Genomic DNA, 21,987 nt, shown 5'->3' with positions numbered 1-21,987 from the left:
CAAGCCAAACCAGCCCATACCTCACAGCTAGGGAAAAAGAAGAAAGGAAGCAATTGCAAGCGTGCATACTGCTTTACCGAGGGCAGCTCCAAGCCGTCACTCGTTTGAAACCACGCTGTCTACGTTGGCTAGCCTGCCCGCCCCTAAGGTCCCTTTATTGAGGGGCTTTACCCGCCTCTCCTTTCAACCTCTCCGCACTAATAGAAAAAACAAATACAGAAGAATGCGTGCGTGCTGTTGAGTGCGGACGGCTAGATGCTCCCACTCCACTAGCTCGAAGCCGCGCTCCGACGGCCAAGCGCTCTTCTCACTGCCCCAGTAGAATAAAATAAAATAACAAAAAAACGTCGACAGGGCACGCAGAAGTGACGTAGCTCTACGTCACTTTAGTGTCACGTGATTGCGCGTTCACGATCTGCAAAAATATCCTTCCCGAGACAGCCGCCGCGCCTGGCTGCGCTTTGAGTGAGGCGTCGGCGTTGTAGGAGCCTGTTATTTTAAGGATATGAGCTCCGCTTCATACAATTTGGCAACACGAATTCGTATACACTGTCATGTGTTAGTGTGGGCATGTCAGCCCTTAGCGCTTGCTCGGCAAGGATATATACCAGTGTACCCCGATGGTGGTTCAAGGCCACTCGATTGTAGTGCTCGCATTACCGTGATGTTGCATTCAGATCAAGTTGTTTGTCAAATAAAAATGCCACCCGGCTGTGAACAATTCGAAGCTGTTCAGCTGCCATGGTAGCCTAATGCATAACCACTTAAATCACTATGTCGCGAATTCCGCATGTCATTTTCATACCGTTTACTCATTCCTGCATACAGCTTTTATACACAAATTGATGTCAACCTGCTCGAAACTGCTAGCGCTATCCAATAAAAAGAAAAACAATCCTACTGTGAGCAACCTCTGTGAAAATGCGATAGGTAACCAACCTTTCTCTCATTCTGACAAATGTTACGGTGAAAATATGGCGTTTATTAGGTAAAATCTAGATGATAACTTGGTATATTCGACTTAGTTGGAGACCTTAAACTTTGTACGCCAGAACGCTATCTCCGTCATGGCTTCCCGCATTTTGCATGACCGGCAGAAAGTTTTTACTATTTTCATTGGCTGCTCGCAAACCCATATAATTTTGCTGGTTTGTAATTTTCAATGGAAGAACGCGCATCAAGTGTTCCTGTTGTGAAACTAATTCTTACCTGCGATCACAAAAATGTTCACGCTTCAGAGCGCACTGCAGGAGATTCAGTGAGCAGCCGAGTACGCTTATTAAGTGGCCACACAATAAAAGGGAAGAAAATTACCATTCGCAGATGGAAAACCTTTCTTGAGAGAGGTTTGTGCCATAGCCATAAACGTCGCTCCACTGTTGAGTTGACATTTCCAGCCTAGCTTGCTATCAGTGGGTGCAGTAACTTAACGATATCTTGCATAACTCCTCAGCATGGGCACGATCATTGTTTTCATATATTAGCTGCAGGCACTGTGTACAGTGAGAAAACAATGCTGAAATCAAAAGTTTACTCAGCTTGCTACTTCGCCGGACCTCTTCAGACTTCATTATCCTGTTAATGAAGGTGTTCGTAAGCTGACAAAGCTTGATTTCTTCCTTTGCGGGGTACTTCAAGCCTCCATTGTCCTTGGTTTTCATTAACTTGTAACTGGTCCAGTTTACTCATATTTCCCACAAAAGGCTCTTGCACGACTGACATGCCGCCTCAAAACCATCATCAAATATCGCATAAATTAAGCAACAACTTGGTAGTGATAAACAAAACTTAGGGTTCTCAAGTCTCGTTAGCGTACCCGCACATTGCTACCTGCTTATTCACCGTATCCCTTAATTACTTCCTCTGTCGCATTTCCTTATAATACAGCCTTAAGCCACCGCATTATATGAAATAGCACCCTACACATAAGTATATAAAGCACCTCTTTACTGAAGCTGTACGAACGTGCCCTATAGGAGTATAGTGTGCCTGACTTGGAATCTAGGGGTCCCTTTTTCAATTCCCATTTCACCCTTACATCTTATTGACTTTCTCTGGATTGGCAGCTCCTGCCACATTGAACATGTCATGTGTTCTCATTGAGCCAAAGGTGTCTGGCCATATCACCAGCAAAAGTGCCTCATTGCCAGAGGGGTATTTTTCCGACTTTCCGCCGACAGAGCGTGCGCCGGATTTTCTGTGGAACGGGGCTTTTCAGTTTATCGCATTGGCTCAAACAGTCTCAAGAGTATAAACAAATGTTGTATACACAGGCTACTTTGCTTGCAAGGCCACTCAGACTAGCGGCAAAATTTAGAACAAATTGTATGCTTACATGAAAAGAAAAGAAAAAACCCATTGTACCTTTTTTTTCATATGTCCTCGCAACATAACCTGCGAGAAAAGCTTCTGGTGCTACCTCATCGTGTTCATCTACTTCACACATCGTTAAAAATCCTAGCTCACTGGCCAGCTCCCTGGTAACTAAATAGGTTAAACAATATGACGGGAACACAGGGAAAGACGACACAACTAGCGCAGTCGTGTCGTCTTCTCCTGTGTTCCCGTTACGTTGTTTGCGCTGTTAACCTATAATTAATCACCAACGAGTCCAATGTGCTGCCCCTTGTGGCAAATTCAACGGCAGCTGGTAGGGGATTATGCTTGAGCATCTGGACTTTTTAACCTCAGCGCCGCTTTCATTCCAGAGGAAGCGAGTGCATTTCCAATCATCGCTGCTGCCTTTGCCTGAAGCGAGCTAAACAGATAAAATTAGAGGGTCTCTTAGATGTCTTTTAAGCGGAGGACGGTGAAATCCTACCCTTCTATCGTTTGCCTCTTATCGGTTGCCACAGATGCAGTCATTTCAACTCGTCTTTTGATTTATTGGTCATTTCCCAGTCATGATGAGTCTGCCTGCGTAGGTCATTGCAGTCCTTACCACTCATAACTAAGCAGGTTACTCATTTAGAATCAGTAGTGGTCATTACAAGTCGTCGTTTGACATATTGGCCATTTCGTAGTCATTACAATAATGAGTCATGCCTAGTTATTATAGTCATTACCATACACCGCTAAGCATTCTTAAGTCATTTCTGATCAGTTGCGGTCATTAAATGTCGTAGTTTAGTCATTATTAATCATTATTACTCATAGCATTAGTCATTACCTCTATCAATATCTATTTATAACTTTTATTGATTACCTATCACCATCAATCATTTTCATTCTTAATTTCCCTCCTTGCAGTCCGCTTTTTGCGACTGACACACCAGCGCACAGATGCGACACACAGATTACAGGCACAGCTTCTGCGCACAGATTTTCACTCCATGATCCTAGAACGGCTTTCACTTTAAAAAACAAACGCGTCCCGTCTCAACGTTAACGTGCTTGCACACGTGCACACAAAAAAGTTTGCGTTGACCACGCATATGCAAGGCGAACGCGTCCAGAAAGGAAGCAAACCGCGCGCTCAGAGCCGGCGATCCCGGCGGCGACGTGTCCCCGAATAGTGATGCCCTCACTAGAAATAGCGGGCGCAACTGTAAAATCCCCAAGGACGCGCTTGCCCATTGACGGCGGCGCGACGCAGCAGGCCGCACCCAGTGCGCTTCCATCGAGCAGCCGTGGCTCTGCTATCAATTTTAGAATTCTAGCTGAAGATGGCCGTTATATGATGGAGAGTTAACATTCTTCAGAGGCGGCATACGTTCAATCTCCTAACACACAACCATCAGTGAAAAAGAAAATTAACAGAGGTTTAGCATAGTTGTAAACATGGTATTCAGTGAAAGCTTCGAAGCACTGGCATCCGTGGCTAGCTCCGAGTCGAGGCACGGTTGCTCCTCGGTCTTATACCCGATTTATACCTAATGGCTGTTCTTATACCCAATCGCTGTGTGACAGATACTGCGCCTTTCCCTTCCTGTGAACCAATTATTATCAGGCGATGACGCGACGTGAGATCACCCATGTAATTAGTCATGTTCTCCACCCCTTCCATGCACTCTCTCCTAGGCTCCAAGTTTAAAAGGTCAATTGTCACCCAAACGGTCATGTCCTTCGACATAAAACTCTATTCTGAGCTGTCACAGTGGCTCGAGCGATCTAGTTGGTGGTAGTGGTTTATTTTTTAAATAATCAAAAATGCCGGCCGCGGCAACTGCTATCTAAAAAACTGAAGCACCGATTACAAAAAAAAAAAAAAAAAAAAAAAAAAAAAACACTTTTACTGAAAACAGAGCTGTTATAAGGTAGTAAAGAGGAACAGAAATACAGGTATCGCCGCCACAGCCGAAACTCGCAACTACAAATCACGTGACGCGCGAGGGATCCCGGAGGTTGACAAATGCAAATTACGTTGCCTGTTTGAATGCGGTAGTAGGTTTTGTCTCGAATATGATAACACGCTTTTATCATACGTAAACGGCGGCGAAAAGACAACGTAAACGTTGCAAGGCAAATACAAAAATATACTTGAAGGTGCCATAGGCGCCCACTTCAGTTTCGGTTAGGTTTCCGGCTCAGGCACTTCGTGCATGCTCGGATAGTGTCAAGTTTGGACCTGCAGCGCCTGAATTACGAGCTTGGAGCAGCAGATGCGCTTAGCTCGTTCACATTTGAGCATTCGGAGACGCGAGCGAGCGAACTCCGCTGCCGCCGACACGCTCCTTCGTTCACACTTCTGAGCCAACATATCGCCGCCGTCGCCACTTCGACTGCGAGCTGAGCGCTACGGCTCTCGTCACGGAGTCCTCTACACGGATGCTGCTGGCCCACACCATGGAGGGTGGTACACGGCCGCGGTCATCCACCAGAACACATACATTCAGGGACTCACTTTCCGCGCCCAAAACATCACACACGCAGAGGAGGTCGCCATAGCGCTGGCCGCTGCAGAGCATGACTCCAGGGTTATCATCACCGACTCCCGGGGAGCTTGTCGAAATTTAGAGCAAGGGCGCATTTCGCAACGCGCCGCCGAAATCCTCCGCAGATGCGAGTACCAGGATCGCCCGGACACACGTGTCATCATCTGGGCCCCAGCACATGCGGGACTCGAGGGGAATGAGGCCGCAGACGCCTCAGCCCGCGCGCTTAACCACCGGGCATCGCAACTCCCGCCGCTTGAGGAACTGGAACCCAATCCGGCCATTACCTACAAAGAAATTGCTGACTTGTACAAAACTCGACGCTGTCTTTTTCACCCCCCCCGCTAAAGGACCAACTAAAACTGAGGAGCGCTGGCTCCTTCGTTTATACACCAATACAGTTCTGTGCCCGGCAGTACTCCAGTATTTCAATCTGGCTTTGAATCAAGGATGCCCGCACTGTGGGTGCGCATTTTCAGATGTGTACCATAAGGTGTGGGCTTGCCCCTCTAACCCAGCTTACTCCATTTCCCTTCACCCACCCGAGAGAGCTGGGAGGCTGCCCTGCTCGGCTGCTCTACCTTAGCCAACGTGATCTCGTGGCTACGGCCCGAGCTGCCGCGGAAGCCACAGGAGTCCCGGACTAGGGGCCCCTCCTACACTTTGCAAGAGGCTGGCCCTTAAGGCCTGTCCCCCACCTTTTTTTTTTTTCTTTCTCTCTCTCATGTAAATATTATCTAATAAATGTTTTTCACCACCGCCACCACTCCCGTTAACCCTGACCTGACCGCTCGACTGCAGCTACGTACGCCACGAAAAGCATACATATGCTAAGTGCCAAAGGAAAAACGCATTATCATTCAACTGTTCACTAAATCATGGCACATCTGACCCACATACTGCGGCAACAAGACCTTCAACCTGCTATTAACAAAAGGGGCATACTTGCCGCTCATACCAAGGAGAGCGTCAATATATTGCGCTGGTCACCCGGCGAAAAAAAAAAAAGAGCCTCGGGTAAAAAGTAAAAATAACGAAGCACTACAGATACATAAAAAAAAGGTTAAAAAAAATTGATTTGTAGAAAAAAAAAAAGCCACTACCAGCTGGATTTGAATTCACAAGAATGCTGAATTGGGCGAGTTGGTGCGTTTGCATTTTAGGCGCTCGTGTGTGTATCCCTCATTTTGTCCTTCAACTCACTACTGCTTGCCCCGTAACGTTCGGCGCTTAGCCGGCTAACCACTCGGCTACGCCGCTTTTTTTCTTTATTGCCTAATTTATTATTAGATTTTACACATAAAGAACATTACTCCACACACGCACACACACACACACAGACAGAGAGAGAGAGAGAGAACACAACATGGGTTAAAACCACGCGATTTGGGCTGCGTGATCCATTACAAATCAGTCATTTGCAGCAACACTTCCATTCTCGGAAGCCACTCAGGCACTTCGTCTTGAGAACTTCAATAACACTTGCAACGTCTTCGCGAAAATACTGTCGTATTTTCCTCGCATCAACGCCTGCATACCTGAAAGCCATTCTGGATCGCCAGATACTGTGCAGGATCAATAACATGATCATGTCCAGCGGTAGCCCATCATCATCTTCAATTCGTAAAAATCGTATTCCGAATGCATCCACGGGTAGATCCTTTTTAATTATTTGTTGTGGAATGTCCCAGAAGAAAAAGGCTTCCCAACAGTCTAAGAAAAAGTGCTCGATAGTTTCCGGTTTGCGGCATACGAAACAGTGATTTCCCCAAGGTACAAAAAAACCTTTCATTTTTAAATCAGTCTTAACTTCTAGTGTATTGCTATGGAGCTTGAAAAATAAAGTTTTGCTCCCCCTGGTACAGCCATATTTTTTATTCGTTTAAGAACTGACTTCCATGGACCTGCACAGTACAACGATCTGTATAATGGGATCAGGAGAAAGATATCGCACAAGTCCTTGTAAAGTTTCTTTCGCGTCACAGTTCATAAATATTCAAACAGGCTTGCAATACCTGACATGACATGTACACTTCTTTAAGGATTCCGAAAATCCTCTTTTGCATGCTCGCCGAACTTATAAGAAAGTTTGGTAGCACTTTGTCCAATCTAACCTTATACACAGTTCGTAAAAATGGGTCCTTTGTATCACGAAAGAACATAAAATGGTTAACCACTTGGCACAAATACAAATGCGCCAAACCAACTCCTCCAGAGCGGACGCGATGAAACAAGCTGGTTAGGCTGGTGCGCTCCCAAATACTTCCCCACACAAAAATGGCGAACACACGGTACAATCTCTGCATATTTCACACGAGAACAATGCAGTACTTGTAACACGTACTATATCTTGGTAACAAGAAATAAATTACAAATCGTAGCACGTGCAAACATAGACCAACCAATTCCTATTAGTCTCTCGGCCTTCTCACATACTTCCAAAACCAGCTGGTTTTAATATGACTAACTGTCACGATAGTTTTCCAGCGGCACTCCTAAGTACTTCACTGGGGTTGCTAACCAAGGCATGTTTACGAAATTCGTTGGGGTTGTGTGCCGCTCTCCATGCCAGAAACCCAGACACTTATTCCAGCTCACAGCACTACCACTCATAGAACAAAAGTCCTTCACTAATTTGACAACACTGCGAATGCTTTCGCAGTCGGTACAAAAGACGGCAATGTCATCGGCATACGCGAGCATGCGGACCTCTGCTGCATGCAAACAAAAACCTCTGATACTGCTGCTCTCCATAACGCTTAAACAAAATGGTTCAATATACAAGCAGAACAGCAATGGCGACAGGGGGCAACATACAGAGCGTTGCACTTGGATGCACTCACCCACCTTCTTATTTACTATCAGGCACGTCGTGCACCCTCTGTACGCCATTGCGACTCCTTCGCAAATAACTGATCCCACATTTGCATGCTCTAAAATTGATAACAAGACATCATGCGGCACCTTGTCAAAGGCTTTCTCTAGGTCAAGCTGGAGCATGGCAACGCTCTCATGCAAGGCCGGGACATATTTCTGCATTTTATGTCATGGCCACATTTATAATGGAACATGTTTTGAGGTGTACAGGCCATTGCTGCCGGTCTAAAAGATACAACTTCTAGATCATCGGAGCATGCTGCCTGCTCTCACAACATGCAACTAATGTTCTGGATGCCTATGCGCACTATATTGTGCACTGGGACCATTTTAACATGTGGAATTTCACAGCGCTGACACATTAAGTGGCGCCGGCTCTTCGGTCATGCTCTGCTACCGTGGACGTAATTTTCGCTGAACATGGAGCTGTAGCACAAACCTTGAAAGAAAAAAGTGCAACGAAGCTTCAAAACTGGCAAGCGCAGCAGCGAGGACACTATTTTGCTGGTAACTAAATCTTATTTGTATGTAAACATTTCGAGAAGCGTTGCGATGACCGAGGGCTCGGTTTGTTTATACGCAGTACAAGGAGCGCAAAAACCTGAGAAACATGTAAAGTATTGTGCATTACAAGCACTCTATGCTTTTTTTTTCTTCCTTTGTGAGCCCATCGCTTGGTAAATTACTCTCATCGTTTTATTTATTTCGGCTGTGGCCGTCACTTATTGTGAGCCGATTGCGAGCAACATCCTTAGATATATCTAGTAACGGTTATTGTGAGTATGCTGTTGCCATGTTGGCCCCTGAAAAATGCTAACCGGTCGATGCCGCGGGCCGCGCCGGCTCGCTAGCAATTACGGAGTCTCCGCTTGCATCATAGTGTGCGTCACTCTACCCCGACTACGTAGTCGGAGGAAACAGTTTGAATTCGACCGGCAGGAACAAGAAAAACCTCAACTTCTTATCGCAATATCTCAGCAATTATTAGATTCTTTGCTGCCGGATATGCGGCGACAGTGTCACCAAATGTAGTTTATTAGATTTTCATAGCATCTTCGGGTGTCTTTAGTGTCCCTTTAAGGCTGCTGCAAGTTTCCCGACCTGCTGACCCCCGAAATAAACTTCACGTGCATCATCTCATATTAGCACAAAAAAATTCAAACAATTTAACTCAATCACAAAATATCTGCAGCAGCAAGGTGTTTTGACAGGATTGTGTTTGCTGTGTCTCAATTATTAAAGGTTATTTTGCTGTTTATCAGGTGGCCATGCTTCCAGACCACACAATGCATTTGTGCTGCAGCATTAAAAGTTTTGGAAGCACTGCAGTATCTGCAGTGGAGAAATGCGAAGCCTGAGCGTTGTTGCTGCACACGGTACATCGTGCACCCCTTGTCAAACACAACCAGCTTTACGTTGAACGCATCAAAGTTCACTAGCGTTCTATAATTAGTTTACAGGAAAGGAAAGGCACAGTATCTGTCACACTTGTTTCTGTGGGCACCTGAAGTCTCTTGGAAAGGTCAAAGGTTAAACCAGCTTCAGACATCAAATTTTTGCGAGAATGCGGGTAGTAGTGCTGCAGCACCAAAACAGAAGCCATAACTGATGCACCTCCTACACTATCTGACGATGAGAAAGTGAGTCTATCGACGAGACAGCATAAACACAGCCTTGCTGTAGATGAATGGTCCAACAAAATACTGAAAACTTCCAAGAGCTGCATAAAAAGCAGAGATACATCCATTAAAAGCATGTGGTGCTTAAAACACAATGTTGAAGTATTGCTCAAAAATCATAAGTACCACAATGGCCCTTCTCACAGCGCAATGTGCAGTAGCTCAGGTGCCTCGTTACAAACTACTGCTTTTCATTATGGGGATGCTTCACCGCACGAATTGTTACCCATGCGGTGAAGCATCCTCAAACCACAACAGTTCAGCGTACTTGAAGAGTGGAGGAAGCACGTCGATGCAAGAGAGAAAAATATGAGTAGGCATTAGAGCAGTGTGACGCCATATCAAAATAGAATTAGAAGGCTAGCGACGTGTGCTGCAGTGTCCGAAACATTGTGCGGCCATATCACGACCGCAGAAAGTTGTCCTCGAGTATGGCAAACTTTTGTGGCTAGTCGGGGCATTTTGGTGCAGCGTGGCACATAAATATGCATTGTATTGTATTGTATTGTATTGGGTTTAATGGCACATAAGCTGCTCAGGCTATCATGCACCAGGCACAAGGTTGTATCTTGGGTTTAGTGGAGTATATGTATTCATTCTACAGTTTCTTTAAAACATTTGCTTCCTTTAGAAAGCTAAACACGCATGACAGATCAGCAAGACCATTTTCGCCTAAAACTCAATGCTGGATGGAACGGAATGTGCTCATTGTAAATTCTAGTAAAATACTTTTTCCTTTGTGTTTCCAAGTCCTGTGCATGAAAATAAAACATGGTTCATGGTGAGTTCCTCTCCGCATTTTTCACACAATGGTTTGTTTTCTTTTCTCAACAAAAAAATTATGTGTCAAGTGTGTATGGTCAATGCGGAGTCGGCATAAAATCACTTCTATGAAACGTTCTTGGTGATGACATGATTTCATTTCCCTCAAAATCGGCTCCACCAACTGCAGTTTGTTATTTACCTAGCTACACCATGAAGAATGCCATTTCTCCTTTAGTAACAGCTGTATCAAACTGCGCAATTGGTGCAGCTGATGCACCTCTGTTAATAAGCTACACGACATCTTTCTACAGTTCCACTTCTTACGCAATACATGAACCACATCAGTTCCTGCCACAAAGAGCAATTATAGTCAGTAATAAACTTTCAAGCGATTAAAATATTAAAAGCGATGCCTTCCATGTTCAGTACACAAAACTTACATTTTCCACAGCTTCCAAAATGAATGCAAACTGTTGTTGGCAGGCAGCGACATGCTTTCATTTGTATAACGTGTCCACTTTCATAATGAATCAGAACTTTTTCAATGTTTGTATGTTTGTCAGCAATTACGGCGTTATTACGATTGTCATACTAGTTTCATCCTGTCCGTCAACACACCTTTCCAAACAGCAAGGGAAAACAGCGCAAGTTACATATGGACAAAAAGGGGAGGGCGAGACACACACAGCGCTGACTTACAACTGAAGGTTTATTTCAGGCACGTCGGTTAATATACAAAGAGCATTAAAGAGCATTGTGACAACATCCCCTCCATAGCCCTAATAGATAAAGAATTGCAGTTCTTATCGGGAGCTGGATGATCTGTGTTTGCTGGATGATCTGTGTTTTCCTGTATGTTTTCTGGTGGCGATGACTGTTTCTAACTAGGTTGCTGTTTATCCCTGGATGCTACTGTATATTTACCAACATGCCTGAAATAAACCTTCAGTTGTAAGTCAGCGCTGTGTGTATCTCGTCCTCCCCTTTTTGTCCATGTGTAACTTGCGCTGTTCTCCCTTGCAATGAACCAACTAGCCTGCAACGTTTTTTTTTTTTTCAAAGAGCTTTAAATTGCCATGCAATGATAAAGAAGTTATTTTTCATGTTCTTTTGTGTCAGTGCTGTTGTTACCTTCTTTGGTCATGTGTATTTTTTACGTTGTAAAAGCATGTTTTGAAAACTATAAATTCATTAAAGCCATGCCTCAGGGATGCTCTTTGTAGGTGACCTGTATTTTGCTGCCCTTGAGTAATGTTTCTTATATAATGACATAAGTTGCCTTGAACTGTGGGAGCCTGTCAGGCATTTCACCTGCACTGAGGAACTACTTCATGAAACTTCAACCTAGGAGCAAAACAAAAGCGAACACACGGTACTGCGAACTGTGGACAGCATAGAATAGTGGAAGCACAACAGCAGTCTACCGCTCTTTGCCTCTGCATCACACAGCCAACATATTTTCACTGCATACCGTTATGGTACTGGCAACAAAAAAACAAGCCAGTATTATGCTCTGCCATCCAACTGAGCACACAGCTAATCCAATAATCTAGAAGCATTTTATGCAAAATTTACAAATTTATTTTGCATATAAATACATAAACTGTCAGCATCAAAAACATTGATGAAAGCCAGCAGTAAAAGAAGCCTCCAAAATAGAGACAACAGTTAGTATGTTTAAATAGATGAGATGAAATGTACAAGTACAAAAATGGCACCTTTTTCTGGTAGAATATTACAGTATATAAAAGTATAAAAAGTGCACCCTTTAAAGTAACTATGTGGCAAAATGCCATTAGAACAAGCTCCCTGTGTGCTTTGGAAGCTCTTTTGTGGAGGTCAACTCCACGTGGACGGACAAACATTGACACAAAGAACACTAGTAAGTGTCCAATACAAAACCATACTCACACATTTGCATTATGGAGTTTAAATGCAGACAATGCGCCCTAAACGCCAATTAACAGGGCCAGCATTCAGATAATAATGCAAGCACAAGCCTTATCTGATCCTTATAATAAAACAATGCTCCTGTACAGACAATGCTGGATGACTCTGAGGCAGGTTGCAATGCCCTATAACGGGTCAAACAGAAATAGTAACGTCATCACCACTTCTAAGCTGTTTTTTGATGCAAAGGAAATTAAATATTGAAGAGTTCTCACATGGGCAACTGGTAAGAACAGAGAGATTTACGTGATGGCTATCCCAATGAGTCTACTACCCATGTAATGGGGTGATGCTGGCTTATACCCCTGTCACACGGGCACAGTAAAGGCGTTTGAATAAAAAGACACCACCCCAAAAAGAGTTTCACCCGCATACGCACGACAGAGTTTAATCGCCTTTCCTGAAGTGGTCTTTTCGGAAAGCGGAGATCGCCGATACCTTTTATGGCTGGAAAGACTAAGCCTCCAACCTAGTGTACACCAGTAATTATCTTTTAATAATGAAAGGAAGCAAAGTGAACTTTTGTGCCACGTTTGACATTATAAAGAAAGATTTATGCTTCGTAGAAGGTTAATAAGCGCAATAATGCACTTTTTCTACAGCACTCTCGCAAGCAGTTCGAAGATATCATGTGATAACGCTAACCGCCGATGCGGATGTGCGCCGTCTTTAAACGTTTGTGAGCATACTGTAGCTAAATTGACAATGAACAACCTGTAATAACACACCTATTTGATTTATATGTTGCGATACATCGGTTTATCCTGAGTGGTCTTGTTTCAAAATCTAGTGACACGCTTTTGACAGTGTCCTCGGAAAGAAGCGCTAAAAAGAGATTGCCAGTGCAGTGTGTCTGCTATGCAAGTCCTTTTGAATGCGAGTCTTTCAACTCCGTAAAAGACCATTTAGGTGAAAGTTTTTGCTTGCTCATGAGACAGAGGTATTACTTCCAGCTTATGTGAAGTGCAAAAATGTTCGGCAGATTCTCATGCAGTACATTCTTAAAGCACGAGGTAGTGGTCCTTTTTTTCACCGGGCAGTCACACTGGGCAATTAGCTTTCACGGAGACCTGACAGCAGTCTAGTAACATATACAGGTCAGACTGACACAAGTGTTCGATAACTGTGTGCCTTCAATTACTGTTCAAGGTAGCTGATGGACCTGTCCTATAAAAAATTCACAGGACAGTTAAGCTTTATGTATGACACAACAGCCTTAATGAGTCCCTTCAGCAGCCTGGGGTCTTTGCACATCACTTCAGACATGAACACTGTTTTCTATTTGTATTTTGTTATTTATCACAAGAGACACAAGGCCTCCCTTTATTCAGGTCAAATGAGCGTGTAGAGTGTCCTACTCTTCACCCAAGGTTCACAGGATCAATTCCTATGTAATCACTCCACTTCTTTTTCAGCACAATTAATTTACTTCAACTTCTTACACATCATAACGCTGCTTGAACCACGCTCACAATTTATTACGTTTCAATCAATTTCAGTTTTGTGAGACATCAGAAACCCCGACCGATCCAAATTTCCTAGACAATGTCAGCAACTATGCCGGGTTTTCTGCTGAACAGAACCCTTAATGCTGTTGCATTAAATTACTAGCAAAGCCAGAAAAAACCAGCTAATAGCTCTCCAAGGTAGCACTTACATCCACGTTTGAAAGATCCTTTTAAGTATGAATTCTATGTTCAGAGCAGTACAGCAACATCTCTCTAAATGCTTTAACAACCAACTAGCACCACACAGGCACACTCGTATTCCGAATTGCATCTATGAGATTGAAGTTTTTGATGCCCCCCTCCCCCATATCTACCAAAAGGAACTGTTAAGAATGTTGTACTCTCCAAAGTAAGTTACAAAAACACAAGACAGCAGCTGCCTATGGCTTGCAGTGTGCTGTACCCACTTATCAAGCACAACAGCAACTTAAATCAAAACTTTGATGTTTCAAAGTCAGCAGCCTTAAAATGCTAGCAACTTTACCTTCTGATCAGAAGGCAGCAACAAAAGACAGTTATCCTGTTGCGTGGGAACAGTGTGTGGCATCCATGAATGTGGCCAGAGCTTCACTGTACGTTTAGGTTTTACCCAATTACAGTGCCAGACACTTTCGAGCTGAATCAGCCAGGGAGTCGGTGATGATCAGTACAGCATGATGACCCCTTCAGGATTCTTAGGTGTGATATGCTTTGGCTTCTTCCAGCCCCATGGCTGAAGACTGGCCACCACCAATATGCAGACATTCAGGGAGAAGAGTACAAGAGCAACCACCAAAAAATAAAAGCTGTAGCCCAGTGATGCCCGTCCTTCCGAGGTCCACTTATCCTTCTGCTCATCCTGAGTCATGACATTGTGGCTCAACTTGAGGTAGAACTGCACCACCCATGCAATGATGGCAACCAGGCAAAACAGCCCTGCAAATAGTCACAGTTCATGGCGACTATCAACATAGGGACAGTGTATTAAGAGGTTAGGAGCACACCACATTAATTCTGCCCAAGTATGGCAGACTGCACAGTGGTATACTGTTATGGAATTCCTCGCCCCGCAAAGTTAAATCAATGCAAAACAGTACCATTTTTCTTAACCATGTTAAAAACAATTTAGCCTCACAATGGAGTAACTACTATGCATCATGTTATTCCTTGATATTGTGTACTATTTTCATAATCCGCTCTTATTGCTCTATGTGCTTTGTACATATGCCCGTTTACTAATAGTCTTGTCAGTGAAACCTTCATATATTTATGCGACAGCAACTAGTGACCCCTACCTTAGTATGGTTGAAACTTATTTTGCATGAGGAGCTATCCTGGAGAGTTTCTTAAATTATGGTACCTCCTACAATGCCAACTTCCTCCACACAAGAACACCTCCTTTCCTTTCCTGCCTTGTCTTCGCTGTAGAGCTATAGAAAGTTGTCCGTGAGTATAGGTGGTATGCAATGCGCCCACATGGCGTCCAACTACGCCGGCGGCGGCCATTTTTGTGGTGCACGTAGCAGACAAACTCCTGCCAGTACTGCTCCGAAAGTCTGCTTTCGTCGTGTTCCAGTGGCTCGTGTGCCACATTCCTGTTGTCACTTAGACTCCGCATGCATCGGAAATCGGGCCTGTAATTGCCGTACTTGATAGCTTCGTGAAAATGTTTCTTAAAGGCCCACTGTCCACCCTCCGGTCGAAAATATTTTCTTCCGCGGTAACTGTGCGACTTCGCCCCTAGAACGCAAGGCCGCAAAATGTTTTTGAAAAGAGTAACTAATAACGCAGTTACAGCCACCGCAATCACCCGATTCTGTCATGCTTCTCTCCTTCCGTTCCCTTGCAAAGGTTTTTCACTCTCCTGCCCGAGGTCGTCTAGCCTCCGCAAGACAAATTCCCCTTCCTCCTCCGCGTTTGGCGGGAGGTGGGGCGTGGCACTCCGCGGGCGCGGGCAAAAAAGAAAAAAAAAAAAAAAAAAAAAAAGACAGCCGAGGCAGCGCGCGCCGCTGGATTCAGTCTGGCCGTGGCGAGGGAAAAGCGCGCAGCGAGCGGTAGACACCCATCCTTTTCCCGTCAGTCAGCGAGACGGACCAATTGACGTCGTTCGCGGTACGTACGTCATTATCGTGGCCCGTCGGGCCAGCGCAGGAAGCGGTGAAGTTGGCTTCCCAACGGAGAGCATGAGAGAGCTTTGAATTGTATTTTCGATGCTTTGCGGCGCGCGTGTCACTGTAGCATTTTGCACAGACTATCTCCGGTACCTGATCGAAACACTGGGCTCCTTTGCTTAAAAGGGCCTTCCCTGGACAGTGGCCCTTTAAGAAATGCCACTTAGGATGGGCGCATGCGCTGGTTAGCGCTGCTCGAGTCGAGGTACGCGAAAAGGGTGCAGCGACAAACGTTCGTGGGATTAGGTTTCCCTCTATTCCGGGAAGAAAGCTCGGACAACGGTGACAATAGCCGCTCCGTAAATCCGGAAAGCCGCATGTGGTTCTGCAGCGGGTCTACGGGGCTGTTGCATTACTCTAGACGACGTATCTGCGACCCTTGATTTCAATCTCTTCTGCATAAGAAACCTATACATAGTGCTTCAGAGTTTACCCATGGGGTTACCTGTGAACATTTTGGCCGAGGTGCATCCCGGATAAGCGCAGGATGGGCACCAATTAAGTTATCCCAAAAACTGTATGTATGAAATATGTGACCTCACCCTGTTTCGGACCTTGAAATGATTGAGTCCTTGAAACATGCACTGTTTCCCGGGGATATCGTTTCCACACATGCTTGGCATCTATGCTTGCGCCAGGGTGATAATGCAAGCTTGCCGCGTAACTCGGTAGCCTGTCAGTTTAACTTGATCACTGCACTGTACATACACTGTGTTTACACGAATGACAGACAAGACAGGGATGAAGTGCGGACTACCGAGCATCAGCTGCACACTCGCGTGTCGACTTCTGTTAACACGCACAGAGCACAGCTCAAAAAGGAACCACGATCATGCACTTAGCCCAGTTTGGTGCCTTAATGAGCTACCAATAATTGCGACAGTGGACAGCAACCTTCATGTAAAAAAAAAAAAAAAAATTTCTCTAGTGTGGTAACAATAACGCTTCCAAATTCCGACTCTCCGATTTCACAGAAGCACTCCTGCCCCTGACCATTATCTGCATTTCGAGTCAGCCCACGGCGTATTTCGACCTGTTTCTAGATATAGCTCGGCTCCAGCTGAACTTAGCAGCGCAGCTTTCCATCTGAAATGGCGTTTATTTGCTACGTAGCTTCTTGCTGCCATCATGCGCGGCATTGACCGGCTGAATCTTTCGGGCTCGCGAATTCGAAAAGGCAATCGATGTGCCGAGCGAGGAAAGCACGCTAGCGGAAACGTTCATCTGTTGCACCACAAGTATGGCAACCGGCGGCGTCGTTGGGCGCCATGTGAACGCCAGTGCATGCCACCTATAGACTCCTCCATATGTCATGTTGCAACTTGTAGAAAGAAGAATGTCCACCTTAAATTCTTGCCGTTTTTTGCTGTCCTTGCAGTTATTCGGACCCAAAAACTGCATCAGTAAAGATTCAAAGTGAGCCTCACGCCATGAGCAGAACACTGGCGGTAAACCAGTTTTTGCATGCACTTATACACTTTTTTTTTTCTTCAAAGACAATTTCCAAACTGAAGGCTCTACGCTATAATCAGCTATTCCACCCTCCTTGGTTGATGCACTGTCGCCTCAACAGCTATTTGGTGTAGTAGAATTGTGCTGTTCTGCCATATTACTTATATTAGCATGTAATATAAGCATATTATATTTGCACATATTTGTTTTATTGTCCTATATTACTGAATAAATTCTATTACTGTATTTGCTAACTTCTTTGCGTTCTCTGATGCCGTGAATATTAGCAATCTTTTATGTACTTCCCCTCTCCTGCTTGGACTAGTATTTCGTAAAGAAATGCTCAGTAACCTGACTCATCTCCTTAAAGGGACAGAATACTAGCCAAAAGATGTTATGAGATTACGGTGGAGATGAAAAGATCTTGCCTCATGTAATACAGGTTGAGCACTACAATATCAAAGAAAAGAGGCTCTACAATTTTAATTTGCCATTGAAAATCGCATAAACACAACTGAGGCGCTATCTAGCAGAAAAACTCTATTACTTTCAGTGTAATACCCCAATTGGCTACATATCAGCAAAATAGCGCTGATTTTCGTAACTGCACACTGTTCTTCTCTCTTCTACGAGTGCTTGTCATAATTTATTATATTTTGCACTCTTTCCAGTGAGTCCTTATATAAAAACCATCCCTCCTTTCGCACCACGAGTGGCATGCTTTCAAGTTTTGCCACTAGATGGCGCCGCAGTGTTTGAAATTCCGTGACTGAAGCAATGATAGTGCCCACTAAAACTTTCGTCGACGATGCGTGCGTTATTGTGCTGTAACAGCATTGAGTGTGAAACTGAAAAGGACGTTACTCTACGCAAAAAATGTCTGATTACTGTCTGGCAAGTGAAACTTATATTTGTTTTCGGTACCTCTTTTTTGTTAAACCCCAATCGTCATTGCGGTTGCTGCTCATGGTTTCCAGCATCAGACTACATAAAAACGGGCACATGCACTGATCGAAATATTCTCAGTAAAAATTTTCTACAGCATTTCTACCAAAACCATTATGGAATTGAACATTTCTATTGCGCCGAAAAAAATTTGAGACGTAAATTTCTGTGTTCTGTCCCTTTAGCAATCTAGTGCTCTCAGTCAGGGCAGCTGCTTCTGTACAGGCACTGCCACAAAAATATGCAGTATTCTTGCCGATCTACATATGCACACTTATGTCACGCATTCATCCTGCAGGTGCAGTTGTTACACTAATTTTTATGCACTGGAAAAACCAAATAAATGCAGCACCTCACTTGTCAATGAAATGATGAATTTCATCAAGAACAGAAAGTTGATAAGGCATTATAACATATTTACCACAGCATCCCAAATATGTGTAATAGACTGGTTTTATCAGTTAAAAGCCAGCATGACAATTGAAGCTAAAAGATGACAGTTGTAAAATGAACCTGCACGAATGCAGCCAGGCAAGCACCTACACTTCAGAATGGCAAAATGACAGGGTCTCAAATGTTTTGTACCTTGAACCAAGTGGCTGCTATCCACTATCACTGGTGTGCGATGCGGAATACTGTTTGTGTTTTAAACAAAAACCGATGTGCAGGGCCTGCTTTTTCACACTTGGGCATTTGGCGGCAAAAGTGAGTGTCATACGCCACCGCACCAGCGACTTGGCCCTAGGCGCCTTTGACTTCAAATATGGGTTCCACGGGGAGGGGATGCTTCGGCCTCTTATGCGGAATGGCAGCCTGCATGCTAGGTTTGAACAGCACTGGTAACTCCATGAGACATAGATGCAAGGCTTTTAGTGCTACATTTCAGGTCTCACCATGATTTCGTCCATAGACATATCACAGTTATATATCTGATGCACAGCTCTAAAAGCCTCGCACCCGCAGACTTCCCAGCACCATTCAGGGTGCTGCACACCAGCTACCAGAAAGCAGCCTCCAATGGAATACTAGTACAAAGTCAAAGGCAACACCTTCCCTGCCATCCTATTACCTGATGAAGCAGGCAGATTTCACTCCTTCTCACTGCTAAATGCTCAAGTGTGAATAAGTCATAAGTCTACTACATCAAGCACTGCAACACCTGACACTACAGCGAGCAAACCACTTTCTTATTCCAATGTACTGATGGTGCACAGGCCATGCTGCATGCCCAACTCATACCACTGCCATCACCTGAAACCAAATCAGGTGCAGTCTGTGCCACATTCTACTGCAACAGAAATGGAGAGAGCTAACAAACTGGTGCATGTTAGATGCTGCAGACTAACTTTTTTTTTAGTTTTTTGCTATAGTACATACCCCAACAGTTACAATGAAATGGAACTGGAGAAAAAGTTTTCATGATATGGCTAAAAATGGTAATAAACGAAGAACAACAAAGAAAGGGCGAGGCAACAGTTATCTTCATAATATTTCCATAATGGGCTAATCCACGAGAGTCAATGGATGCTGCTCCTCTGATTACAATATAGTGGCCGACAGTCTGGAACAGCAGCCGGAGGCTCAAACCAGTCTAAATAGAACGGATCCACTTTACACTAAGCGCACTAAAATAATCCAAAACCTGCTCGGCACAGCCATTAGCACCACGTGATTTGACGAAAGTAGAACAGTAAATTTGTTCCCAGGGAACGAATTAAGGCTGTTTCACATGATGCGACGTGCACGAAAAATTTCGGTCCAGTCGCAGTGTCGTTGCGGCGCAAACCGCAACAGCCCTTTCACATGCTTGCGGCACCAGCGATTTCTGTCGGTGCGGCACGAGCGGCGGCACCATCATATTTTACCAACAATAAAGGTAGAACATGCGTAAGAATAAATGCAGTATTTAATTTATGTTTTTTTTATTAAAATATAAAACACTTTATGCAAAATAGACATTTTTAACTTTTTTCGTTTTGTACGCAACTAAGTACAATAGTCACATCAGGCTGAATTCCATAAGCTGGCACCCCTCTCGTTCGCAACGATCGCTGCGACGGGAGCGGCGTGCAACTAACATGTTGGAAGTCTGTCGCAGCCGCTCTGCGACGGGAGCGGCATGCCCTTCTGTCGCTGTGCGGCTAAAATCGCACACTGCTGCGGCGAGAATCGCGTGAAACGGCCTTTACGCTAAGGTCACATCGCAAAGACTGTCACAAAGTTGTCAATCAGCCCTCGGCTGTGCGGCTAAAATCGCACACTGCTGCGGCGAGAATCGCGTGAAACGGCCTTTACGCTAAGGTCACATCGCAAAGACTGTCACAAAGTTGTCAATCAGCCCTCGATCTTATTGGTCGACAGGTCTGCCGGTCAGAATCGCCCAAAAGGAGCGCAGCTAGCTGATGGGTTTGTGACAGTATTTGTGATGTTGAAATGCAATTCAGCCCCAGACTGATATGCCACTTTCAGCGCGTTACCCTGCAGCAAGAATCACCTATTTGAGCCCCTTTTTGTCTTCAACATTTGACAAATATAAATGCCTGGAATTCGACTTGGCTGCAAAGATATAAAATCATGCTGAACGATAAGGAAACACGGTAATATTAGGGGTCCTGTCACCAACCTCCGACAGTATTCCATAGGTACAGGCCGGTTCTTCCTGTGATAGTCTCCACAGGCGTCATCACAGAGTTAACGATTGCAAAGATGCAGCTCACGAGACCAAACAGGACAGCCAGAGAAATTCCCAGCACTGTCACAAGCCACAGGCCGAAGATCATAAAAGCTGGATTCTTCTGAAGTTCATCTTTGACTGGACAATGCAAAAAAACGAGAGTAAAAATTAACCGCTTCGCAAGAAACATGTGAAGATTCGAAACGTCAATCATGAGACAACTGGCGATCAGCACTCTCACGAAACGACATCTTTTACATGAGGATCAGTCCCCAGACCATGAAACTTGAACATTACATACCAGTGGCTAAGGAAATAGGCCTAATATCCGTCAAAACACTCACCGCTAAATGTTGAGTGCCTGGGGCCGAGTCCATAGTTCAGTGTTTTTTTACCATGAAAGAGACCAAAAGACACTTCTCCTCTGAACTTGCCTTCATTTTCAGCTTGCTGTAAGGAATCGTTGCTCACGTAAACTAACATGACTGGCTTCGCCTCTATCCATTCCTGCGTAGCGAGCGACACTGTCAGGAATGCTAAACAGCCGCAGCAGACAAAAAATGTAAGGAATGTAAACACTCGCTGCACCAGATCCATCACCCCTTGCCTCTATATAACACCAAGGGAGTAAATATCAGATCATTATGGAGCTAGCGCAAGAAACGGGCGAAAGGCAGCTCAACGAACTTCCATTGCAGCGTAACAGCGGCCATTGTCAAAACCATGGTTGATTATTCCAGCCAGAGAACAACAGCGGGATCGGCCGTGATGGATAGATGGATGGAATATAGAAGCGTCTCCTTTGAAACGGGGTGGTAGATAGCAGTAGCAATCATGCTCAGTTTTCTCCCTATATCTTAATTATTGATTTAGACTGGTTAACTAAACCATCATTCTATCTATTAAATTTTTGTTTTTATATTACTAACATTATGTCACTTCTCTGCTTTTAGGCCACCAATCTTCACCAGACCTTCTTTATTGGAATTATGGAGGAAGGAAACAACCTAGGAGACATGGAGGATGGACCTCCATGTCGAGAAAATAAAAGGAAAACATTTTGTACAATTTGCAACAGATCTCTTCCATCCCAGCATATGATCCTAGGAGAGA

The 21,987-nt window shown here is 44.5% G+C and overlaps 1 protein-coding gene across 1 annotated transcript; it reads right to left on the bottom strand.

Annotated features, from left to right (window-relative positions):
• Positions 1-6,182: 6,182 nt before the first annotated feature.
• On the bottom strand, positions 6,183-21,616 carry LOC146206681 (clarin-2). Its single transcript, XM_084591471.1, has 3 exons — positions 21,219-21,616; positions 20,824-21,012; positions 6,183-14,568 (listed from the first exon to the last, which is right to left on the bottom strand). The coding sequence occupies exons 1-3, from the start codon at positions 21,469-21,471 to the stop codon at positions 14,297-14,299; spliced, it is 714 nt and encodes a 237-aa protein (XP_084447597.1). The 5' UTR covers positions 21,472-21,616; the 3' UTR covers positions 6,183-14,296.
• Between the last annotated feature and the right edge of the window lie 371 nt (positions 21,617-21,987).

The sequence above is a fragment of the Amblyomma maculatum genome, chromosome 1, assembly GCF_055883805.1.
Source record: "Amblyomma maculatum isolate TAMU_Amacu chromosome 1, ASM5588380v1, whole genome shotgun sequence".
Classification (NCBI taxonomy): Eukaryota; Metazoa; Arthropoda; class Arachnida; order Ixodida; family Ixodidae; genus Amblyomma; species Amblyomma maculatum.
Note: the sequence above shows the minus strand (reverse complement) of the source record. Positions and strands in the feature narration are given on the sequence as shown.